We start from the raw sequence: 26,354 nt of genomic DNA, 5'->3' as shown, positions 1-26,354 counted from the left end.
TTATTTTGGGATCCCCACTAACTTAGTGTGGGGACCCAGATAAATAGAAAGATCGCGTTAGGCTGAACGGTTTGACGGTGGTCCTATTGTTCTAGGACCACCACAGGCTGAGTTATGGGGAAAAATGTTATGAAAAAGAAAGCTTGCGAAGCTTTATGGGGTGACTTTTCCTGAGTGCAGTGAATATTGTAGTATCAGCTCTCCCACTGTGCCAGGAGAGCCGCGTTGCAGATTTTCTTTTTACTAAAGCATTTATCAATTAAAAGTGTTTTTGGGAAAGCTATGGAGAATGAAGGGGAGAGCCAAAAAACAAAACGACTGATTAGTTAACAGTGTGAGCAATGTGACCATCGTTACAAAACTGCTGATTGAGTTTGCAGTGTTCGCGCTGCGAGGGCCATAGATGCCATGGAGCACGAAGGGGAGAGACAAATAAACCATGTAACAGGGTCAGTCTGCAAGGAGGTAACAAAACCTCCCCAAGGCGGGACAAGCATAAAGCATTTACCAAGGACATCAAGGCATTTTTGAAAGGCAAGCCAACAAACAAGTGAAAGTGATGAGCATGAGGTGGGCATGGCTAAAAGTCCATATACTTACACAGGTCAAAGCACTTGACCTAAAAAGGACCAGTGGGACAGCGTCGCAGGCCGAATGGAAGGACCTGCTGTAACAGAACACAGATGCCTGCGCCAAGACCGATATGCCCAGTATGATACATTCTGAAGTCATGAGTACTAGAGATGGAGGCCAATATTAAGCACCTTGAAATCTTACTGGAAGCAAACACAAATATTCGAAAGGCACAAGCAGATACTGCACTCTTATGATGCGAAGATTTAAAGAGTCACTTGAGGTAGGATAGTACTTGCATAAGGGGTCTGGCCAAGAGTACAACTCAAGAATACTTCTTGGTGGGCACGTTCTCGTCCCTTCCTTCATTGATGGGTCACCCAGCGATTTACTTGGTGAGTGGCAGCAAGTGGGTCAGTTAAACACAAAGGAAACATTAGAGTTGTCCACATAACAGCTTCAAGGTGAAATAGGATGTACTTCGAGTGGTGAGATCACAGAACAATCACATTCAAGAAACATGAACACTCACCAAATCAAGACCTAGGCCCTGCCATTCTTCTAACACAACAAGTTTCCACAGAGTCAGAAGTGATCCAAGAAACTCTACCAGAGAACAGTTATAATGCAGGCACGCAATCAGGGGTCAAGCCACGACCCATCAAGGCAAAAGCCAAGTTCATCAGAATCTCAGTGTATGACATACCTGAAGGCACCTACTATGACAGGGACTTGACTTCATTTTTAAAATTAAACCCAGATGTTTACGATGGGGGAAGGGGGCTCACCCACCCAATTGCCCTTCATTACTTAAGGTCTTTTTTTTTTTTTTTTTTTTTTAAATGGAAAAATACATTTCACCGCTTCACTTACAAATGTGCCAGTTGATGAGGCTTCTGGGGTCTGTAAGATGACCTCATTTACTCCAAGAAAACAGATACATGTTGCCACAGACCAGTGCAAAAGGAGCGACACTTTTAAAATAATGGGCCACATTTATTTTTTTGATTTTATATTAAATGTTGTGATGTAGTTTTTTTGAAGTTAGCAGGGGGATAGGATTTTAAGGGAGAGCTAGTTTACCCATCACCAGTGGTAACCTTACGGCTTCCTCAATCCTTCAAGTAGCTGTCCTTGAGATTGAGATGGTCCAATTCGTATACTTTTAATAACATTTAACTGTCTAGAGGTATCTGCAGAGGGGAAACAGGGAATTTAACTTACTCAGCACATGCACACTGCCTCAGCTTGGGTGTGCTGGTATGGAGAAAAAGACTGTCGCTATGGCACTCCCCTCAGGGTGCCCTGCCCACAATCCACTGCCTGTGGCATAGGTAAGTTACCCCTCTAGCAGGCCTTACAACCCTAAGGCAGGGTGCACTATACCACAGGTGAGGGCATAGCTGCATGAGCACTATGCCCCTACAGTGTCTAAGCAAAACCTTAGACATTGTAAGTGCAGAGTAGCCATAAAGAATATATGGTCCGGGAGTTTGTCAAACACAAACTCTACAGTGCCATAATGGCTACACTGAATACTGGGAAGTTTGGTATCAAACTTCAGCACAATAAATCTACACTGATGCCAGTGTGGGATTTATGGAGAAATGCACACAGAGGGCATCTTAGAGATGCCCTCTGTATAATGACTACTAGTGCAAGGCTGACCAGTTTCTGCCAGCCTGCCACATCCAGACGGGTTTCTGGACACATGGGGTGAGTGCCTTTGTGCATTCTGTGGCCAGGAACAAAGCCTATACTGGGTGGAGGTGCTTCACACCTCCCCCTGCAGGAACTGTAACACCTGGCAGTGAGCCTTAAAGTCTCAAGCCTGATGTTACAGCACCACAGGGCACTCCAGCTAATGGAGATGCCCGCCCCCGGACACAGCCCTCACTTTTGGCGCCAAGTCCGGAGGAGATCATGAGAAAAACAAGACGTCACTGCCTTCCAGCCAGGGAAGCCCCTAAGGTGTCCTGAGCTGAGGTGACCCCTGCTTTAGGAAATCTTCCATATTGCTTTGGAGGATTACCCCCATAAGGATTAAGGATGTGCCCTCCTCCCCAAAGGGAGGAGGCACAAATAGGGTGTAGCCACCCTCCAGGACAGTGGCCATTGGCTACTGCCCCCCAGACCTAAACACCCCCCTAAATAGAGTATTTAGGGGCAACCCTGAACCCAGGAAACCATATTCCTAACAACCTACAACAAGAAGGACTGCTGACCTGAAAGCCCCACAGAGATGACAGACAATTGACTTGGCCCCAGCCCTACAGGCCTGTCTCCAGACTCAAAGAACCTCCACAGCGACATATCCAGTGGGACCAGTGACCTGAGGACTCCAAGGGCTGCCCTGCAACCAAAGGACCAAGAAACTCCCGTGGGCAGCAGCTCTGTCCAAACAGCAACAAAGAAACCATCTTTAAATCGACTCCAGCCTCACTCTGGAAGCCAAGTCCCCAACACTCTGAACCCGACACCACCGGCTCGTGTCCAGAAGAACCAAACACCACAGAGAGGACCCCCCCAGGCAACTCCAACGACGTGGACACCCTTAGACGATCTCCCTGCACCTCCACAGCGATGCATGCGCAGAGAATCCAGAGGCTCCCCCTGACCGTGCCTGCCCGGTAACAAAGAAACAGATGCTTGGAAGAACTGCACCTGCAGCCCCCAGGCCAGAGAGAAAACAACTAGCGTTGCAAGAGTGACCCGCAGGTGGCCTTCAATCTTGACCAGTTGGTGGCTGGCCCGAGAAGCCCCTCTGTGCCCTGCCTGCATTGCCAGAGTGACCCGCGGGTCCCTCCATTGCTTTCAACGCAAAATCCAACACCTACTTTTCACACTGAACCCGGCCCCCTGTGCCGTTGAGGGTGTATTTTGTGTGCCTTTTTGTGATTCTACTCTACCCCTCTCCCCCCCCCCCACTCCCCCCCCCCCAGTGCTCTACAAATCCCCCAGTCTGCTCCCCGGGGACTCAGGTAGCAGACTGGAACTGGAGCACCCCTAGTCTCCATAGGCACAGATGTTATTTGGGATCTACTTTGACCTCTGCACCTGACCGGCCCTGTGTTGCTGGGTGTTTGGCGTGGACTTGAACCCTTAACGGTGGGCTGCCTATGCCCCGGAGACAGAACTTGTAAGTGCTTTACTTACCTGAAAAAGTAACTAATACTTACCTCCTCCAGGAACTGTTGTTTTGCACCATGTCCACTTTTAAAATAGCTTATTGCCATTTTTTGCCAAAACTGTGTACATTACTGTTCTAATTCAAAGTACCATATTTACCTATGCAAAGTACCTTACAATTTATGTACTTACTTGAATTCCGAATCTTGTGGTTTTAAAATAAAGAATGATATTTTCCTATATAAAAACCTATTGGCCTGGAATTAAATCTGAGTGTGTGTGTTCTCATTTATTGCCTGTGTGTGTACAACAAACGCTTAACACTACCCTCTGATAAGCCTACTGCTCGACCACACTACCACAAAATAGAGCATTAGTATTATCTAATTTTGCCACTATAACCTCTATGGGGAACCCTTGGACTCTGTGCACACTATCTCTCACTTTGAGATAGTATACATAGAGCCAACTTCCTACAGTTGATTTGTTTGGAATGACCTTAGTGGACAAATCTTTTCCATTCTGCAGCATTTCAAGCACAGTAGTTGGTCTGCATGCTTCTATAATAATGTCCATACATGGTTGTGGTAGGTTCAAATAACCAAACTCTAGGACTTCAGGAGCCAGATTGCGAGGTTGAGGAATCTGGGTGTCTGAGGTCTTCATGATTCTGTTTGAGAAGGTCCTGTCGGTTTGACAGTACTTTGTGGGGGAACTACTGAGAGTTCTAGCCATGTGGTGATCCATGGTTGCCGAGCCCATGTGGGAGTTGCTACGATGAGGGTAGAAGATGTCTGCCAAAGTTTGCGAACCCACAAACTGAAGAAGTGGGAGAGGTGGGAAAGCATAAACCAATATTCCTGATCAACTCATCTATAGTGCCTTGACTGTGGAAACAGACGAAGTTTTGGCATTTTAATTTTTATGCTGTGGCAGAAAGGTCTATTTCTAGGTGACCCCCAATGTTGGATGTATGGGAGGACTTACGGGTGAAGCTCAAATCTGTGGACTTGACGCCTCTTGCTCAGGAGAGCTGCGAAGTCATCGACTGTTCATGGAAGGTACTCCACTAACAGATGAATGTTGTAGCCGACAGCCCATCTCCAAATAGTTTGGGCCAGGTGAGAGATGAGGATCTGGTGATTCCAACCACCCCTCCCTGCTTTTAGAGATAGTTCCCGGCAGTCAAGTTGTCTGTTTTGATAACTATATTGCCTATCAGGTAAGGAAGGTAGGCTTTCAGCACTGGATTAACAGCTAACAACGCAATGTGACTGTTATGGAGATGTTTCTGCCTGAGTGTCCAGTGTACCTGGACAGTGAGATCTTGTGAATGCACTCCCCACCCATTAAGGGAGGTGTACAATATGGTTCTTTGTGGAGCTGGGTCCAGGAAAGGCCATCATTTTAGGAGATTGTTGGTGTTGCACCATAGCAGAGAATGGAAAAATTGACAGTCAGCCAACAGTAGATACTCCAGTCTGCCCTCAATCCGAGACCACTGTTGAGTTAAGCACTCCTGAACTGCCGCATATTCAGTCTGACATGAGGTACTATGGGTAGACATGAAGACATACCTAGGAGATGCACGACAGTCCTGTTATTTGCTGATTAGGTTGAAACAGGGGAATAAGCATTTGGTAGGATTGAATCCTGGCGGCACTGGGGTAAGTTGCACCTTGCTGTGAATCATGGATGGCTCCTAGGTAGGGCTGTAGCTGGAGAGGCTGGAGATGGGCATTGATAATGAAGCGAACTTAAGGTTGCTTGTGTGTTGGAAGAACTGATGACGAGTAGCGCCTTTGATGAGCCAATCATCAAGGTATGGAAAAAACGTGTGTGTTGCTTGCGCAGATGGGCTGCTACCCACTGCAAGACATTTGGTGTAGATCCTTGGGGGAGGTTATGACCCTGAAGGGTAGCACCTTGAACTCGAAATTATGATTGTTTATTATGAAACAAAGGTACTGGCAACGCGCCAGGTGAATGGGAATATGGAAACAGGCGGCTTGGAGGCTGAAGGGTGCCATAAAGTGACTGTTGTAGTAGTGGGCTGACATCCTGAAGAGTGACCATGTAAAGGTGCTTGGAGAGGATATATTGGTTTAGGGGTCCGATAGGGGAGGCCCACAAGTAGGCACCAAACACACATCCTCAGTAGTACTGGAGTGGCCGGGTGCAGGGTGCAAACAGGACGTCAGACTCCCAATGCTGGTCTATAAGGGGACCCGGGGGTCACTCACAATGTAGGTGAGGTTGAGGGGGGTCAGTTAGGACTGACCACCAACTGGATGAGGATGAGGGCCACCTGCCAAACTGAGCTGCACCGGAGCGCGGATTTTCCAAGGCCTAGGGGCTGCAGGTGCAGTGGTCTTATTAGGCATCGGATATCTTCGTCCGGGGCGGTCGCGGTCAGGAAGGCATCTCCACTAGCTGGAGTGCCCTGGGGCACTGTAAAACGAGGCCTGAGCCTTTGAGGCTCACTGCCAGGTGTTACACTTCCTACAGGGGGGAGGTGTGAAGCACCTCCACCCAGAGCAGGCTGTTTCTGGCCCCAGCGAGCACAAAGCCCCACCACCTCATGGGGTCAGAAGCTGGTCTGTGGTAGCAGGCTGGCACAGACCAGTCAGTCCTACACTAGAGGATTGGGTAAAATGCAGGGGGCATCTGTAAGATGTCCTCTGTGTGCTTTTGAGAATAAATCCAACACTGGTGTCAGTGTGGGTTTATTGTGTGCGCCCTGAGAAGTTTGATACCAAACTTCCCAGTATTCACTGAAGCCATTATGGAGCTGTGGAGTTTGTAATGACAGACTTCCAGATCATATACTTAATATGGCCACACTGTACTTACAATGTACAAGAATGGACAGACACTGTAGGGCCATATTGCTCATGCAGCTATGCCCTCACCTGTGGTATAGTGCACCCTGCCGTAGAACTAAGGCCTGCTAGAAGGGTGACCTACCTATGCTACAAGCAGTGGTTTGTGGGCATGGCACCCTCAGAGGGATGAACTGTCGACTTGGTCTTCTCCCCACCAACACACACACACTGCAACAGTGGTGTGTATGTGCTTGGTGAGGGGTTTCCTAGGGTGGCATAACATGCTGCAGCCCTTAGGAACCCTCCCTGGTCACAGGGCCCTTGTTACCACTGATACCTCTACAAGGGACTTATCTGTGTGCCAGAGGTGTGCCAATTGTGGAAACAATGGTACATTTCTAGGGAAATAGTGGTGCTGGGGCCTGGTTATCAGGATCCCAGCACATTGTCATGTCAGCTTCAGTACCAGGTCAAAAGTGGGGTGGGGTAACCATGCCAAAAAAGGGGCAATTCTCTACAGATACAAAGTATGGTTATCCTTTCCTGATGTCCTGAATCCCACTACCTGATCGCTACTACCACTGAAAGAAGTTAGTTTTGAGGGTTGCAAACCTCAGTTGTGCATTTCGCATTGGATCAGTGACATCTTTTGGGTGAGCACTACATTCAAGTTCCATGTAGCCACTGCATTGGCACACTCTTTGGGGGGTGCCACTTTTTAAAATCCTTTTAGGAAATGCTTTGCCAATGGTGTGAAGAAACATCTACCCAGTACGCTACAATGGCTAAGTGGACTTTGGTAGATGCATATGGGACGCTTATGTCTAGAAGAGTCTGGTATGTAATGACTGTCTTGTGCCCAGACTTTTTCCAGGTCTGTTACACCATAGCTAAAATCTTTTCCACTTTAACATGTCCTTGTTGTTGGTCACCTCGCTCCCTTAGAATGTCCATTGCTTTTCTTGGCAACTTGAGGTGTCCAGTCTTCCATGACTGCCAGGTTGAGGGTGTTTGTTCCTGGGTGTTACATCTGTTCCCCTGTATCGTTTACAGGTCTCAGTGTGCTGGGAGTGGGATGTATCACCCTTGGGATATTTTCAGAAGGTCTTGGAACCAGGTCTGTCAAGCCCATTTTGGGGCTATCCGGGTTAACTTGTTTCAGTCTGCTTTTTTTTGGATCACATTCAGTATCATTTGAATCTGTGAAAAAGTGAGCAAATCACACCGACTTTTATCGTCAAGTCATTCCTCAGTGACTGTAGGTTCTAGTATCTGATGCAAAGCTATGGCATTTCACGTGTGTGTTGCAAAAAGATCTGCTTGCAGAATCCCCAGACCCTGGAAGATCTGCGTTGATACTTCATGTTTTTGTTCCCATTCATGCGTACGGTTTGCTTTTCTGATTAGCCTCTTTTGTTTCTGCGTTTTCTTTTCCCCGATAGGCGTATTGCCGCAACTGATACCTTATTCGCTATCGCCTATCTCCATATCTCTTCAGCCAAGATTGAAGGCAGGTAGTGTCTTGTTTTACCTTGTTTGTTCAAATAGTGCATTATCATTGTGTACATTTGAATTAAGACCATCCTCCCTGTCTCACGTTTCTGAAATGCCTTTACTGCCAGAATTACGGTCTTCAGTTCCAGCACATTTAGGTGTTTCACCACTTCCTTGGGGTTCCAGATACCCCGGATGTTGAGCTTTCCCCCGTGTGAGCTGTCCATCCCATGTAGGATGAATCCTTTGTGATGGTCATGGAGGGAGCTGGTTTTCTCCACTGTGAAGTGTTTTGAGGTTCCACCATTGCATCCCACTCCGACCCTGGTCTTTAACAGTCAGCAGATCGTCCCACTGCCAGTTGAGTGTGACCATTGCAGTTGGATCCATTCTTGTATTGGTCTTGTGTAGTCTTGCGTGTGGTAGCAGGGGAATGCAGAAAGCCATCATGCCTTATAATTTCCCCTCTCAGACGTTGACCCTTTTGTTAACAGCAACTGTACAATGTCTGCTTCAACCCTCTAGTGCACTGGTCTCACTTTTGCAGTTTGGGATTGCCCCACGTATTGATGGCAAAACTCCTGTACTAACTTGCAGATGTTCCTGGGGCAGTGGTGGGTTCACTCGCAGGATGCTGAAGCTCGGATCAGGTGTGTACAGTTATAGGACTCCTTTTGCTGAGATTGTTCTTTTTCTAGGCCAGAACCCCACGAAGGTTCTCTTGCACTGTAGGGTTCCCATTGCCCTGAGGGCTCTCTTTTCATTCGTGAAAAACGCTTAATCTACCTAATCTTCAAATAGGCTATCACCTCTGAAGGGCATATTGATGCTGGCCGACTGTTCCTCACCTTAAAACCAGAAATTTACAGCCAAGTGGGTCTGCGCATGGTTGTAACCGTGCTGATCTGTCAGTCTGCCACATTGTGTTGATCTTAGGCATGGTTTGGAAATTGTCTTGTCCTCCAGCAACAGTGCACTTGCTCTCTTGAATTCCTCTGGGAGATGTATTATTAGTTTGTCTCGTCCCGCGGCTGATGAGCATATCTGTTTAGCAGAGGATTTGAGTTGGCCATCTTCTACTGTGTTGCTGCTGATCTCTATTTTGCTCCCCACCATGTCTAATTTCTTGCTTTTCTGGTTAGGAGGGGGTCCCATAGACGTTAACTCTTTTCCATGCCATTGCCAGAATAAGGGAGTTGAGTCTGCTAGCACATTACCCCTGATGTAAGGAGGATCTCTTGGAGAAGCGGTACTTCTCTACCCTTTGGGTTATCGCCAGAGCTGCAGCTTGCCCAACGTTTCTTCTACCACCCCTTTCAGTGGAATTCTGTAACCCTTCAGTCATTCAATTCCATCTTGTTAACGAGGGATTCACGCTCTGCCTCGAGATGCTTTTCCTTAAGCGACTGTTAGTCATGCTATGCCTTCTCTTGGTTTGCACATCCATGCAGAGGAACTCTGACGTCAAAGTCAGGTGCCTCATGTTTCCGTGGGCCATGGCTCCAGTCATCACTGAGCTGACTTGCATCTCCCTCCCTTGCTCCTCTCAAGGTTGAAGCAGGTGTTGAGGGCTTGCCTCCTTCGGTGACCCTTGTTTTAGACCGATGTGACACTCTGGGCTTCCTTTGGCCCTCCAGCATAAACTATTTCGGCATCACTGCTGGTTTTCGAGTCAGAGGTCCTTAGTTTTTGTGACTTGACAGTTTGGCCTTCAAACTCCGTTCTGTCTGCTGCTATCGAGGACATCGTGGAGACATCTCTTAACAGGCCCAGGTCTTTTAACAACTCCTGTTTTCTCTGCAGCAATGCCACCGTGTAGTGTGCACATCTCTGCTTCTGCCTTGCTGCGATGGTCTTAGGGAAGAGGTCCTCCAGCACTGCCTTCCTAAGGGAGAGGCCGAGGTTACAGACCTTGTGAGTGTCCTTCTCTGGGTACTTGTGGAGGCACCTCCGTGTAAACTCAGTGAGTTTCAGCATTTTCTCTGTTTTTTTGGCTATTAGTAGCTGTTAATCCTGTTCCCTTGACTGATTTTTGGTGGAAAACATTTTCTTTTCGCAATTCCCTCTTTCTTAACTCTGGTCTGGAAGACTAAAGGACAGCTCCAAACAGCGGAATAAAGTCTGAAGATGGCGACGTCTTTGAGAGATTTCCAGGGCATATGTCTGACATCCCATGAGGGGTTTACACCGAAATGGTCAACTAAGCCCACTGAAGAGAAAAAAAAGGAACTTTCCAGACAAAACCATTAGATGGTGGAATAACAGCAGATGAAACCAGAAAAGATTCATGCTATGAAACTTTACGAATATTATACCGGGGGGACTATACTACCCCTAACATTCTATTATATTGTGTAGCCACACAGATATACATTTTTTCAACACTTATTGGTCAACTATCGTTCACTAATCCTGAAAGGTGAGATGATTTATTTATTTATTTCATTCTTATAGCTGCGTGCACATTAGATATAATCCATTTGGGTCAGAACTACGGATCCAAAAAAATATGGAACTTGTTTTTGTTTCAGTGTAAAAACAATCTACAGGGTATACCCACACAGATCATAATTATCATCTCCGGCTTAAACACCTAGGTCATTGTGGGAGGTTATCGGATTGCACAGATGCTGCGACATGCTAATGGTTTATCTCCGTGAGCTCAATATCATCCGTTGTGAAATTCTTAACTGATGTTTTACTGAAACTATTAAAATAGAAAAATGCTTATGCCGTAGCTGCGAAATTACTCCCTTTTCTTCTTTAAAACACCATCCTGCGGTCACTGCTTGGCAGAATATGCCAGTCTCTCTGACATACCTTTCTCATTGTGTTTTGTTCAAGAAAATCAACATTTGGCTATCAAAAATTGTTAGACAATATATAAATCTCAAGTTCCACCTCCAAGATGAACACACACAAAACACTTTGTTTTCATGCTTTCAAGGACTGAAAGAAAATTAGCACCAAACAAATCAAAAGTAGTGTATTAACATTTACTCTGAGCACAGAGCTGTACAATGTGCTAACAATATTTAAGTACTCACTGTCTGGTGTGCTCCCGATTTGCGTAGGTGACATTCACAACTGCTGTTTCACTGTCTGTATTCACTTAAAAAAATGGTTGGGGAAGGGTTAGTACACATTTAGGTCCATCATTCATTCATTCATTCATTCCGTTACATCGGAGATCACACATGACTCAAAATAAAAAGAAGCTGCAGGTAGCATCCTCCCAAATATTGCACTTTTAAACAATTGTAGAGCTGTGAGGTGTAGGAGGCTGGCCCAGTGTGTGGTGGACACCTATGTCGTTACACCTTTTACTAGGTTCAGGTAGCCCTTATTAGTGTTAATGTCTAGGTTACCAGGGCTGTCTAGTGGTAGCTGTGGTGAGCAGCCAAGACTTAACTAGGAGTGTGAAGCATTTGCAATACCACAGTAGTCAAAGGAACATACAACACACGAAAGGAACTACAGTGATGCAAAAATAAAAAGGTACTTTATGACAGGCACACCAAACTAGAATACTATAGGCAACCCCCCCCTACTGGAAGCAAGTACACACAAAATACTCAAGTATTAGGATATAGCATAAAACAGCAAGGGCCCCATTGGGGTGGAGGGGCAAATCATATACTAAAACAAGCATTTGCTTTGCAAAGCAACAGGTCTCGCGTTTGCTCGAGTTAGAGGCATTGTAAATTCCTAACTGGACGTTTCTGGCCACATAAATTGAAAATGTAAAGTACAACAGTTGACATGAGCAAGCCGATTCAAAGCCTCCTAGCCGCCATGAGCGCAAAGGAGAGAGACAACCGGGGAAAAGTTTGCTCACAGTCAAGTGTCATGCAAGTATCTATGCAACAGGGTCGGTGTACAAGGCGGTAACAACCGCCCCAAGGAGGGCCAAATGTAACGCATTTACCAATGATAAAGGATTTTTGAGAAGCAAGTACACGAATGAGTTAGTGGTGTGTGTGGTGTGCGCAGTTAAAAGCCCACAAGACTTACAACAGGTTAAATCGCTTGCACACATGATCTAAAAATTGAATGAATGGGCCCCCACTAGTAGATATGGAGTAGTTACCCAAGGGCTAAGAGAATGGAACCCCAAGAGGTAAGTGTCTAGAAGAACCCCAGCGACCAGGAGAACGGAGGTAAGTTACGTGGTCGTCAAGGAAGAGGTAAGGACTCAGTATCTCACAAGTTGGACAGAAAGTAGACTCCTCAGAACCACCACCTGTAGGGAAGAATCTTAGCAGGTCCAGGGGACAGCAGATGCCTGCAGCTGGCTGTTATTTTCTTAGGTGCCTGCAGATGCAGGGGAGTGATTCCTTCACTCCCAAGGGAGATTCCTTCTTGCTTCTTTGGCACAGCTAAAGTCTTGCCAACCCCAGAGGATGCACAGCCGCAGAAGCAATGTTGCAAGTTCCTGACAAGCTGCAGAAACAATGCTGCAAGGAGGTCGTCTCGGTGTTGCAGTATTGTTTGGTTCCTGTTAAGTCCAGTAGCAGTGGGGGGTCTCGGTGCGGCTGGTCTCTGGACTGGTGCATACCTGATTATGCAAGGGCACCAAATGTACCCTTGAAAGCACACCAGTGGCGGGGGAGGCTACCCCTCCCAAGCCATGTACCACCTATTTCCAAAGGGAGAACCATTTGCCCTAGATACCAAAGTACCATATACCAGTGACTTACAGAGATACACCAGTGTGCCAACTGTGGGGTCTAAAGAGTACCAAGAAAACCAAATTTAGAGGAGAGAACACAATCTCTGGGGTCCTGGTTAGCAGGATCCCAGTGAAAATAGTCAAAGCACATTGACAACAGGCAAAAAGTTGGAGTAGCCATGCCAGAAAGAGGGACTTTCCTACATGAGGTTTCTTACAAAGCGTGACAAACAAATCATTAAATGACTACTGGTGTGATGCTTAAGTACTATAATCGGCTGTCTACACGGAAAGCTTGCACAACTACTGTCAATGCCAAGCCCACACTCGTACTGCTACTGACAACCCTAGAGGAAGGAGTTGTGTAGGATGTGCCAACAGCAGTTTGCACTGCTACTGCCCCTGATGAGTGTGGAGCAAATATGCAAACTTCCCTAATCTTATCGTGCTGCATTATTTGGTCCTCTGTTGGTGGAAAATGATAACAGAAGCATCTGGAGTGCAAATTATGTGCAGCAATATGGCCCATTCTTTGGCATTATTATTTCACTATTTCATTTTAACACTACCATTTTCTGGGAAAGTGTAAGGAAATGCCTCCTTGGCATGGTTGCCCCCTGACTTTTTGCCTTTGCTGATGCTATGTTTACAATTGAAAGTGTGCTGAGGCCTGCTAACCAGGCCCCAGCACCAGTGTTCTTTCCCTAACCTGTACTTTTGTATCCACAATTGGCAGACCCTGGCATCCAGATAAGTCCCTTGTAACTGGTACTTCTAGTACCAAGGGCCCTGATGCCAAGGAAGGTCTCTAAGGGCTGCAGCATGTCTTATGCCACCCTGGAGACCTCTCACTCAGCACAGACACCCTGCTTGCCAGCTTGTGTGTGCTAGTGAGGACAAAACGAGTAAGTCGACATGGCACTCCCCTCAGGGTGCCATGCCAGCCTCTCACTGCCTATGCAGTATAGGTAAGACACCCCTCTAGCAGGCCTTACAGCCCTAAGGCAGGGTGCACTATACCATAGGTGAGGGTACCAGTGCATGAGCATGGTACCCCTACAGTGTCTAAACAAAACCTTAGACATTGTAAGTGCAGGGTAGCCATAAGAGTATATGGTCTGGGAGTTTGTCAAACACGAACTCCACAGCACCATAATGGCTACACTGAAAACTGGGAAGTTTGGTATCAAACTTCTCAGCACAATAAATGCACACTGATGCCAGTGTACATTTTATTGTAAAATACACCCCAGAGGGCACCTTAGAGGTGCCCCCTGAAACTTAACCGACTATCTGTGTAGGCTGACTAGTTTTAGCAGCCTGCCACAAACCGAGACATGTTGCTGGCCCCATGGGGAGAGTGCCTTTGTCACTCTGAGGCCAGTAACAAAGCCTGCACTGGGTGGAGATGCTAACACCTCCCCCAGGCAGGAATTGTCACACCTGGCGGTGAGCCTCAAAGGCTCACCTCCTTTGTGCCAACCCAGCAGGACACTCCAGCTAGTGGAGTTGCCCGCCCCCTCCGGCCAGGCCCCACTTTTGGCGGCAAGGCCGGAGAAAATAATGAGAAAAACAAGGAGGAGTCACTGGCCAGTCAGGACAGCCCCTAAGGTGTCCTGAGCTGAGGTGACTCTGACTTTTAGAAATCCTCCATCTTGCAGATGGAGGATTCCCCCAATAGGGTTAGGATTGTGACCCCCTCCCCTTGGGAGGAGGCACAAAGAGGGTGTACCCACCCTCAGGGCTAGTAGCCATTGGCTACTAACCCCCCAGACCTAAACACGCCCTTAAATTTAGTATTTAAGGGCTACCCTGAACCCTAGAAAATTAGATTCCTGCAACTACAAGAAGAAGGACTGCCTAGCTGAAAACCCCTGCAGAGGAAGACCAGAAGACGACAACTGCCTTGGCTCCAGAAACTCACCGGCCTGTCTCCTGCCTTCCAAAGATCCTGCTCCAGCGACGCCTTCCTAAGGGACCAGCGACCTCGACATCCTCTGAGGACTGCCCCTGCTTCGAAAAGACAAGAAACTCCTGAGGACAGCGGACCTGCTCCAAGAAAAGCTGCAACTTTGTTTCCAGCAGCTTTAAAGAACCCTGCAAACTCCCCGCAAGAAGCGTGAGACTTGCAACACTGCACCCGGCGACCCCGACTCGGCTGGTGGCGATCCAACACCTCAGGAGGGACCCCAGGACTACTCTAAGACTGAGTACAAAAACCTGTCCCCCCTGAGCCCCCACAGCGCCGCCTGCAGAGGGAATCCCGAGGCTTCCCCTGACCGCGACTCTTTGAATCCTAAGTCCCGACACCTGGGAGAGACCCTGCACCCGCAGCCCCCAGGACCTGAAGGACCGGACTTTCACTGGAGGAGTGACCCCCAGGAGTCCCTCTCCCTTGACCAAGTGGAGGTTTCCCCGAGGAACCCCCCCCTTGCCTGCCTGCAGCGCTGAAGAGATCCCTAGATCTCCCATTGACTTCCATTACAAACCCAACGCTTGTTTCTACACTGCACCCGGCCGCCCCCGCGCTGCTGAGGGTGAAATTTCTGTGTGGGCTTGTGTCCCCCCCGGTGCCCTACAAAACCCCTCTGGTCTGCCCTCCGAAGACGCGGGTACTTACCTGCAAGCAGACCGGAACCGGGGCACCCCCTTCTCTCCATTCTAGCCTATGTGTTTTGGGCACCACTTTGAACTCTGCACCTGACCGGCCCTGAGCTGCTGGTGTGGTGACTTTGGGGTTGCTCTGAACCCCCAACGGTGGGCTACCTTGGAATAAAGAACTAAGCCCTGTAAGTGTCTTACTTACCTGGTTAACCTAACAAATACTTACCTCCCCTAGGAACTGTGAAAATTGCACTAAGTGTCCACTTTTAAAACAGCTATTTGTGAATAACTTGAAAAGTATACATGCAATTTTGATGATTTGAAGTTCCTAAAGTACTTACCTGCAATACCTTTCGACTGAGATATTACATGTAGAATTTGAACCTGTGGTTCTTAAAATAAACTAAGAAAAGATATTTTTCTATACAAAAACCTATTGGCTGGATTTGTCTCTGAGTGTGTGTACCTCATTTATTGTCTATGTGTATGTACAACAAATGCTTAACACTACTCCTTGGATAAGCCTACTGCTCGACCACACTACCACAAAATAGAGCATTAGTATTATCTCTTTTTGCCACTATCTTACCTCTAAGGGGAACCCTTGGACTCTGTGCATGCTATTCCTTACTTTGAAATAGCACATACAGAGCCAACTTCCTACAGAAAGTACTTCATTTTATTAGTAGTTTACAATCCAAACCGATTAACTACCAACTAAAAGGTTACCAGTTAATGATTGTCAAGACTATGCCACTGGCAGACAGTGAAAAAAGCAAACACAAAATTTGTTTGAACTAGACCATTTTTGTTTAGTTTGGTGCAAGACAGTAGATTAAATCAAGTGTAATAAATCCCTAGTCATGCGAAAAATGCAAAAGTTGTATGCTTCCAGTCACAGAGACTAGGTCTTGAGGAATTAAAGTAGACTTCTAGCTCACACTAGCACTATAAACTCAAACTTCTCCAGTTACAAAAAGTAAGCCCAGAGTGGCCAGATCATGGATGTGGAAACCCTCAATAAAGAGATGGGTTTACAACAGAGTAAATCAGTCGAGTTGATTGGAATTCTGGTACTCTGACTGAAGTAAAGTACCTTCTTTCTTGGCATGGTTACCCCCATTTTTCTGCCTGTTAGTGTGTTCGGCTGTGTCCACAGATTCTGCTATAACCAGGACCCCAGTGATTATGCTCTCTCCCTTCTAACTTGTACCATTTTCACCCCATATTTGGCATACTGGTGCCCCCATGTAAGTCCGGAGTATATGGTACAGAGGCACCCAGGGCATTGGGGGTACCCAGGGATCCCAATGGGCTGCAGCATTTTTAATACCACCTATGGGGAGCCCAGGCAAAGTGTTCTGCAGGCATGCCATTGCAGTCCACGTGAAAGGGTGCATCACAGGTCACTAAGTCACCCCTACGGCAGGAGCTCCTAGCCCAGAGGGCAGGGTGAAAGTTCCTGTGTTTGACAGCACCCCTGCACTAACAGCAGTACCCCCACAAACTCCAGTGCCATTTTTATGGACTCCGTGAGTGCAGGAACACCATTTCATGCGTGTACTGACCACAGGCCACTATCTATGTGCAGCTAAATAATGGTAACTCCGAACCCAGTAATGTATTGCATTAAACACGTCAGAATTATACCCCAATACTGTTGCCAATATTGAAAGTATGACTCCATGCACTCTGGGGGCTCCTTAGAAGCCCCCTAGCATTGCTCCTACCAGCCCTTCCAGGGTTTTCCAGTCAGCCAAAGCTGCTGCCACCCCTCAGACATGTATCTTCCCTCCTGCTGCTTGAACAGCTTAATTCCAAGAAGGCAGAACAAAGCAATTCCTTGGGGTTGGGGGGGGGGCCGGGGGAAGAAGGGGGTAACACCCTCTCCCTTTGGAAATAGGTGTTACATGGCTTGGGAGGGGTAGCCTCCCCAAGCCACTGGTATGCTTTGAAGGGCACATTTGGTGCCCTCTGTGCATAAACCAGTCTACACCGGCTCAGGGACCTCCACATGATGTGACCACTCCCCTGTCCATCACCACCCCAGGGGTCGTGCTCAGAGCTCCTCCAGAGGGTCCTTGGGTTCTGCCACCTTGAATCCAAGGTTGCAGTGTCCACTCGGAGCATCTGCGTGGCCAGGCAGAGCCTCCTCCTGATAGTTGGTCACCTGGTTAGGTCACCAATTTAGGGCTATTTAGAGTCCCTCTTAGGTGGGTCCTCAGATTTGGCTTTCAAGATTCCAGCAGGACTCCTCCAGGAATCGACAATCTGGATCCACGAAAAAGACTATTCCTGCAACTTTGTTTCTAATGCTCCTTCCAGCTTCTGCAACATTTCCACAGCTCTGATCCTCCGAGGGCGGAATATCTTCGGTCTGCACGAGAAGGAAGAAGTGAAGGAGTCACTCCCCTGCATCCGCAGGCACCTACCGCAACAATGACTGGCTGTGTAAATCTCCTCTCATCCTGAGCTGCATGGATCCTGCATCACGGTGGTGGTGGTCCGGAGTAGTCCTCTTGGTCCTCCCTGCCAGCTGTCCAACTTTGGTGGAGGTAAGTTCTTGCCTTACCACGCAGGACAGTACCCTCGTGCACCACGTCTCTTGCAGCTGCCAGGGCTTGTTTGCATCGCCAAGAGATCTTCAGGCAACATGTAGCTCCAGCTCTCATCACTCCTACCTGCGAAGCACAGCCCTCTGCGTGGTTCTCGGGAGGCGTGGGATACTTCTTTAATCGTGCTGCGTGGGCTCTTCTGCGACTCCTGTGTCCTCGTCCTGTGGGACTCATGTGGGTGTTGCCTTTGTTCCTGTGGGCTCTGTGTCTGAGGGTCCCCTCCATCTTTCCACCACCCTTTCGGAGTGGAGTCCTCCTGGGCCTTGCTGGTCCCCGGCAGCTTCACTTTTTGCCAACCGCGACCTTTGCCTGTGTCAAGGCTTGTTGGTGGAATTCCTGCACCAACACCAGACTGCAATTCTTCTTCCAGCGTGAGAAGTCATCTGCAACCCTCAGGAACTCTTCACAGGCTGCAGTGCTGACAACCTTCAAATCACTGTCGACCTTCTTCTGCATCCACTGCTGGGTGGGTAGTAGCTCCTACTCTTAGTGGACTCTTCTGTGACTTCTGGACTTGGTTCCCTTCTTCCACAGGTCCTCCTCTTCCACTGCTGGTTTCTTGCAGTCTTGTCTGGGTGTTGCATTTTCTTCTTTTCCTCCTTTTGGGTGGTTTGGGGGAAAATCCACTAACTTACTCACTTTCTCCTGGTTGCTAGGGGGCACTGTTGTACTTAACTTTGGGGTTTCCTAGTACTCCCATCTCCCATTTACACATTCCACTTAACTAGGTAGGGGTTCTGTGTTCGCATTCCATGTTTTTAGTCTACCTTTATTTGGTCACATTGAGTGTTTTCTTTCATTTGTGTGAGTGCTGTGTGACCATAGTGGTACTGCATGAGCTTTGCATGTCTCCTAGATAAGCCTAGGCTGCTCATCCACAGCTACCTCTAGAGAGCATGGCTTCTAGATACTGCCTACACTAATTGGGGATACCTGGAATAAGGTTTAAGTACCTTAGGTACCCACCACACACCAGGCCAGCTTCCTATTTTGAACATGTGCCTTGGCGAGAATGATGCAAGCTCTTGATTAGAGGGTCAAATTTAAGAGTGTCCTTTACAAATCAAAGTCAAAGCTCCAAATTTGTCCCTGAAGTTCTGGTTGACACGCTAATCTGAATCAAACTAACAAGTGGTCATAAAAATAAATATACGAAGATGCCTTTTCAGCCTAGAAACAAAATGGTTTACCTGTAGAGGTAGATTTATAGCTCGAAGAGTTTTTTGGATTCACATGCTGTGCATTAGTCCGCCATCTAGTGGTTTGGTTCAGAAAGTTGTGTTCTAGCCTTCCCTTCCCCATCCCCCCATCGTGGCGTTGACCACCATTTGGTGCTTAGTCTGCCCTGTGTGTGACATCAGACGGTGCCCCAGAAGTTCCTGTGAGTTGCGTCCATCTTCAGATTTTTCTCTTTTTCTTCCTTTTCTGTCTTTCTCCACCGGTTTGCTTCGTATCCCATTTCTGGGGAGGTGGGTGGATCAGACATGTGAATCCAGAAACCTCTGAGTTGCAAAACGACTTCTACAGGTAAGAAAACATTTTGTTTTGCAGCATGAAGCCTTTTCTAGATTCATATGCTGTGCGATCGATTACACAAGGGTGCCCTTTCTCTGGGCTGGCTGTGGTGAAATGGGGATGAGATGACAAATAGGCGTTGTAGTATTTTCTGTCCTACTTGCACTTCCTTGTTCATTTGAATGTCCACATGATAGTGTTTTGTGAAGGTGTGCGGCAATGCCCATGTCGCTGCAGTGCTGATCCCTTCAATAGGTATGTTTGCCAGATACACCAGTGTGGCACCGCTTTTTGGTTGATTGTGCTGTGAGTCTACTAGTTAGCGGTTTCCCCACTTTTGCATAGCAGATTTGGATGGTGGCAACAATCCATCTGGCAATAGTTGCTTTGGATACTGGCGATACCTTATTTAGTTTGGCAAATAACACGAAAAGTTGGTTTACCTTGCGAAATGCTCCTGTAGTAGTACATTAGGGCCCTTCGAATGTCCAGAGTGTGGAGGGCTCTTTCTGCTTGTGTTGAACTCCTGGACAAAAGCCAGTACCAGTATGCTTTAACGTGGAACTGCGTTACTACCTTTAGAAAGAACTAAGGGTTAGTTCTGAGGACCACCTTGTCCTTGTGTATCTGTAAGCAAGGTTCCTGTACCATTAGTGCTTGCAGATCGCAGACGGAGTAGCTATGCAATTCTTATTAGGAAAGCGGTCTTTAGGGAGAGTGACTGTAGATCTGATTTGTGCATGGATTTGAATGGTTGTCATCGATTGAGTTCAGATTCCACAATGGAGTTGGTGCTTATCTTGGTGGTGCCACTATTTGATCCTTCTAGGAATCTCTTCACTACTGTGAATGTAAAGAGGCTGGATTCTGATGTACCCTTCTTGAATGCCACTGTTGCTGCCAGATGTACCCTTACTGAAGCATAGGTGAGGCCACCATCAAGCAGGTGGGTTAGGTATATTAGTACTGTGTTCTGGGGTCTTCTTGAGTCCATCTTATTGTCTGTGCACCAATGGATGCATCTCTTCCATTTAAATGTAAATCAGTACGGTGAGCTTGGTTTCCTTGTTTCCCTCAGGTTTCCGTCATCTTTAGAGGGAATTGTAGGGGTCTGACTTCTAAGTATTCAAGAGCCAAGCTGCTAGGTTGAGTGTGGCTGGTTCTCGGTGACAGACTTCCCCATGTTGTACTGTCAATAGGTCCTTCACTGGTTTCTGTGTGATCATCTGCCCCTTGGACATTTCCAGTAGATCTCAGTACCAAGCCTGCCAGTCCCACTATGGGGCTAGGAGGATGATTTTGCTCGAGTGTCTGGCTTGCTCCAGCACCACGTGGATTAGGGGAATTGGAGGAATGGCATATGCAAAGTTCCCTGATCAATTTATGGACAGGGAATCCCTCTTTGACCAGGGGTGTGGAAACCTGGAGGTGAAGTAATGGCATTTTGTGTTTGTTGCTGTGACGAACAAGTCTATGCTTGGTGTGCCCCAGGTGTTGAAAATCCTTTGGATGACCTCTTGCTTTAGTTCCCACTCGTGTGAACTATTCTTTTCTGCTTAGATTGTCTGCCTCTGAGCAGATTCTCCTGCTAGGTGAATTGTTTGGAAAGTTATTTGGTGTTGTATTGCCCAGTGCCAGATGTCTTATTCAGGTAGAACAGGGTGGCTGTACTGACCGTCTACATCAGAACTGTTCTGCCTGTCAAGTGTGCTTGGAAGGCTTTTAGGGACAGGAAGACTGTTTTCAGTTCTAGGTAGTTGATGTGTTTCACTGCATCGGAGCCGTTCCATAGGCCTGTACATTCAGAGGGCTGGTATGAGCTCCCCAGTCCTTGTGTGATGCATCCGTAGTTATAGTCACAGTTGGAGCTGGTGTATTGAAAGCTCTCCCTATGCTAATGTCTGTTTTCCACCACTGTAGCTCCCTTTATACTTTTGTTATGATAACCACTAGATCCTCCCAGCTCTCTACGGCTTGTGACCATTTGTTGCAGATCCATTCCTGGATGGGCCACGTGGGTAATCTTGCATGTGGGATCAGTGGTATGCATGATGCCATCATGTCCATGAGCTTCATGACAATCCTTACTGTCAGACTGACCCCCTCTCCCCCTTTCTGGTACAGACTAGTTTCTCGATGGCTTCTACCTTCTTCTGGACTGGGTATGCTTTTGCCCTCATGGAGTCCAGTGTGCCCCTAAGAACACCTTTACATGTTCTGGCTGAGGTGATGACTACTTCTGGTTTATTGTAAACCCCAGGAGCTGTGCCATGTGCATTACCATTTGTATGTTCCGCTTGTATTTACTCCTTGATTGTGCCTTTATTAGCAAGTCATCCAAGTAGGGGTAAATGTGGATCCCTTGCCTTTTTAAGTATGCTGCTACTGCGGAGAGAACCTTGGTAAAGAAAGACTCTTGGCACAGACTTTATGCCAAAGGGTAGTACTGAATTGGTAGTCTTCGTTGTCTAGCCTGAACCAGATATTTGTGGCCTTTGTTCACAGGGATATGTAGGTATGCATCCTTTAGGTCTAGGGTACCCATTAAACCTCCCTCTTGCAGTAGTGAGATTACTTCTTGTAAGCTTGTTATCTCGAAGCGTTGTGCTCATATGAATTTGTTTATGAATCACTGGTCTAAGATTGGCCTTAAGGTCAGATCTTCTTTTGGCATTAGGAAATATGGTAAATAGTTCCATGTGCCCTTCTCTTATGCTGGCACAAGTTCTTTCCCTTTGGAAGACCTTGCCTTTTGGGGGTCTTTGTGGGGGATGCTTGTTCAGTTCTATACAGTATCCGTAGCAGATGATATTTACGATTCATTGGTCTGTGGTGATATTTCTCCATTTCTGGAGGAAATCCTTGATTCTGTCCACAAACTTCCCCCCCTACCTCCAAATCCCCCCCTCCCCCCCCCAACCACCTGCCCCCAAACTGGTGTTCTGTGTTGGGCATCCTAGACCGGACAGTAACTTCAAAAGAGCTGTCTTGCTGGATGCTGCCATTGTTGGCAAGGTTGCAGTTGTGTGGCTTGAAAGGAAGACGCTTATTGCTGACTTTGTTGCTGCCCTGTATTAAAAAGGCATTCTGCCTCTGGGGCTTCTACTGGGAGTGCCCTTCATGTGTGCCTCCTTAACTGCAGCAGAACGCCTGTTGCTCCTGCGGTTTCATTGTCCTTTATTGCAGGGTGTCATCCACTGCCTGTCTAAATAAGGAACCCCCTGTGAAGGGAATGTTCATCATTAACGCCTGTACATCGGGCTTGAATCCGGAGATCCTGAGCCAGGCGTGTCTCCTTAGGGTGATGCCCGTGCACATCTATCTGCTGACCCTATCCACCGCTTCTAGTGCTGACTTTAAGCATTTATTTGAGATGCCCTTCCCAAATGATCACCTGGACTCTTTTTGTAATCCTCATGGAGGTGTTGCATGAGGTCTTTGATTTCCTGCCATTGCTGGGGTCAGTAGCGGTTCATATAGGCACTGGTGTTGGCTATCCTCCATTGCATGGTGCCTCCCTTTCATTTTGCTTCCCACCAGGTCCAGCCTCTTACTCTCAGGTGGTGGACCTGTGGAGGTTTCTCTTCCTTGCAAGGGTCACAATAATTGGGTCTGCGGGGACATGATCCTTAATGTATTTAGGGTACTGCGTGCACTGTTTGTATTTTTTTTCTCTACTCTGGGCACCAGTGCCCTCACGTTAGCTGGTTCCCTAAAGGCCTCTTTATCCCTGATCCAGGATTCTGGGAAGCATGGGCAAGTAAAGGTTTCCCTTTTGGGGTGGCAATAGTTTCTCTAGGAGGAAGCATAACCCATCCTCTTCTTAAAGCAGTACCCCGTGGGTGTCTGCAGACCTTTTCACAATGCTATTGTACATGGCCAGGTCATTCAGTGGCAATGGCCTTTATGAGTAGTTATCTTTACCATCTTAAGGTGAATCGATGTCAAGATCCTGCCATGTGTCCTCGAAATAGCAGGAATCAGCAAAACCTTGAGCGTACTCGTCATCTGCCTTAAAGAGCTCTTCCTGTTTATCGTGTGGTTCAGGAGTTTGCTGGTGCCTCCAGTGCAGATTATGCCTCTCCGTGGCTAGAGTTGTCAGACGGGGCACGAGGCTAATTCCTAACAGTGTCCCCTGGTGGGACACGTGGAGGTGTCTTCTCTCGTCATCTCCTTCGACAAACTTCCAATTTTCCTTCTTTTACAAATTATGTATTTCAAAAAAATTCAGTGCTCCTCTGTCCAGACCAAACAATGGAAGAAAGAATCTTAAGATGGAAGCCAGGCACAGGAACTTCCAGAGAACTGTCTGACATCACACAGAGGATGGACTAAGCATCAAATGGCGGCTGACGACGCTCCAAAGGAAAAAGAAGAAAAAAAAAAAAAAAAAAAAAGGGGGAAAAAATACTACAACACAACTTTCCAGACCCAACCACTAGGTGGCAAAATAATGCACAGCATGTGAATCCAGAAACAGAAAAGGATCCAATGATGCAAAACCCATTTTACAAAAGTTAAGTGTTTACTATATTAGCCAAGAAGCAGACATGCTTCAAATACACAAATATGTAAACATTAAAACAGGTCTATATATTTGGCTTTTATTGAAGCAAGCATTTGGTGTTTTTAGCAGCTTAGAAGACAGTGTCTGTTCACTCTAAGGCGTACAGAACATGGAAGCTTACACTGTTAATATGTACCATTTGTGATATAGGTTTGCCGAAAGTATGCTGTCATGTGATGCTTGTTGTACACCTCTTAGGCTTCTGAGCGCAGGAGCTTGCATGCTTACCTACAACGTACCCACTATGCGAGTGTGCGAGACTGAAGCGTCCCTGCTGCATTTATGCCTAAGATTTTGCATGCCTCAATTAGGATTACTGCCATACGAGATGCTTGCACTGAATCACACATCTAGATCTACAGACGAAGTCTCAATGAGTCAACCTCGGCACATTCACTACATGCGGATTTATTCCAATTGTGTATTGGAGAAGTCTGACTCGGTAAACAAACCAGTCAGTGCCACTGACTCACAATCTAAACTTTATACCTGAATTAAAGAAACAAATACTGTTGAATCAGGACTCTTACCTTGTTCACAGTTCTCAACAGTTCCATACTGAGCTAGTAAACCATCCAAGACCTGTTGATAAATAGAACAAAGTCACACTAAAAGGGTAATACAAAAAAAAAAAAAACACAACTTTTAAGAAGTTACTTTTCATGGGTTTTTTTTTTTTTAACATTCGAATGGGTGACTCACAAAGCTATTACAGGAATTTAAACAGCATCTGAAACCACAGAACTCATCCGAAACTTCTTGGATGAGAACAAGAGTACCTATGGCTCAGGGAACAATTTGACAGTTCACAGTCAATGTGTTGGATGAGTAGGACGTTTAATTTTAGGTGACAAAAAAGTCTAATTAGCACATTCACCCTAAGATGGTTTCATGTTAGAAATAACACAGCCTCAGTCAAATATTTCATTCTGTGCGCTATATGCACTGTTAAGACAAGTCTCAAATATTCCTAGTCTGTACTGACAGCTGCAAATTGCTCACTTTATCACTGCCAGTTATATTGGTTTTGAAGATCATGGAATCCAGTTGGAACTCCGCTTGTGAAAATATCAGAGTGCCTAAAAACACTTTCCCACAAGATTACGAGACAGGAAAGAGACTACACTTGTGCAAAAGAGGAGAAGTGGTAGCTGCCGTGTAGCCAATACCGCACTTCCCATAAGTAAATAAACTTTAAATAAATACCAATAGTCTGCTCAACAGGTGGAGCCACTACGCTACCCAACTAGTGTAAAAAAAAAGTGTGATTGAGTTTCTCTCCCTCTGGTTTCAAATCTTGTGATCCATCTCTGGCACATCGGTTTGCTACTTTTAAGTATTGTGTTACTACTGTTGGCACACGTTCTCCGTGCACTTCACCTTTCATGCCTTATTGAGTGTACTGGTGTTGATTAACCCATTTGTGTCAAAAGTGTAGGTTTTTAGTTATGCTTATAAGGTTGAATTACTGTTTACCAATATGTTATGTATGTCTTTGCAGCCTTGAAAAAGTCAAAGACGAAACACGTGTCAGCTGCCTGTTCTTTGTGGAATAAACACCTAATTTTCCTTAATGGACTATTATTTTTTGTTTATTAAGTGTACAGATTATATTGTTTCACCATTACTATTGAGACTGTTTCTGCTCTGGGCCCTGTAGACGGCACGTATGGTTTGTCATAGAACAGCAACTGAACTGTGCTATCAAATCAGAACAGTAGCACTTAGAAGTTAACTTCAGTTAGTAAATGAGTTGTGAAATTTCTAGATGCAATTTTAACAAATACACTGGAAAGCAAGACATTTATGCAGAAACCCAGAGACCCAAACACTAGTCATTAACTGCCTGCGGTCATTCTTCCAAACTGACATAAGAATTCCACTAAATAATTAAGATGCAGTGGAATTGGAGTCAATGCTTGAGGGTGGATCTGCAAATAAGGCTTTAAAAATCTCCTTGATTGGAAGACTTCTCTAGAGAGGACCAGAAATGGGCCCTGAAGAACGCAACAGCCTTTTGAATCCTTGCATAGAAGTCAGTGGCTGCAGATTGTGAAGCAGGATTAAATTATGCTACAAAGAAAAGGCGAAGGATGCAGAGCGGAACTGCAAATTAGGATCTTGTGATTAAAGGTTAAATATGCAGAACTGTGAAATTATCTGTGCATATTAAATACAAAAAGAAACTCCTGCTTATCAGGAAAAAGTTAAGTTGCTTAAAGAAAAGTCGACATATACTGCAACATAAAAGTTAAACAACAATCAAATCGGTAGCTCCATTTGAAGACTTAATAGATCTATGTAGTTTCTGTAAAAAAATAAATAACCAAGTTGCAGTCCACAGCAAACAAGCCTACATT

General features: G+C 46.5%; 1 protein-coding gene across 2 annotated transcripts in view; it reads right to left on the bottom strand.

Moving 5' to 3' along the window:
• IGF2BP1 (insulin like growth factor 2 mRNA binding protein 1) overlaps nt 1-26,354 on the bottom strand; it is a 318,886-nt gene that overhangs the window by 212,342 nt on the left and 80,190 nt on the right. For both annotated transcript variants that reach the window (XM_069237576.1, XM_069237578.1), the window contains 2 exons: nt 24,525-24,576; nt 11,069-11,132 (listed from right to left, as the gene is read on the bottom strand). In XM_069237576.1, coding sequence (XP_069093677.1) covers nt 11,069-11,132; nt 24,525-24,576 — 116 coding nt within the window. The remainder of the gene's footprint in view (nt 1-11,068; nt 11,133-24,524; nt 24,577-26,354) is intronic.

The sequence above is a fragment of the Pleurodeles waltl genome, chromosome 6, assembly GCF_031143425.1.
Source record: "Pleurodeles waltl isolate 20211129_DDA chromosome 6, aPleWal1.hap1.20221129, whole genome shotgun sequence".
NCBI lineage: Eukaryota > Metazoa > Chordata > Amphibia > Caudata > Salamandridae > Pleurodeles > Pleurodeles waltl.
This window is presented reverse-complemented; position numbering and strand designations above follow the sequence as displayed.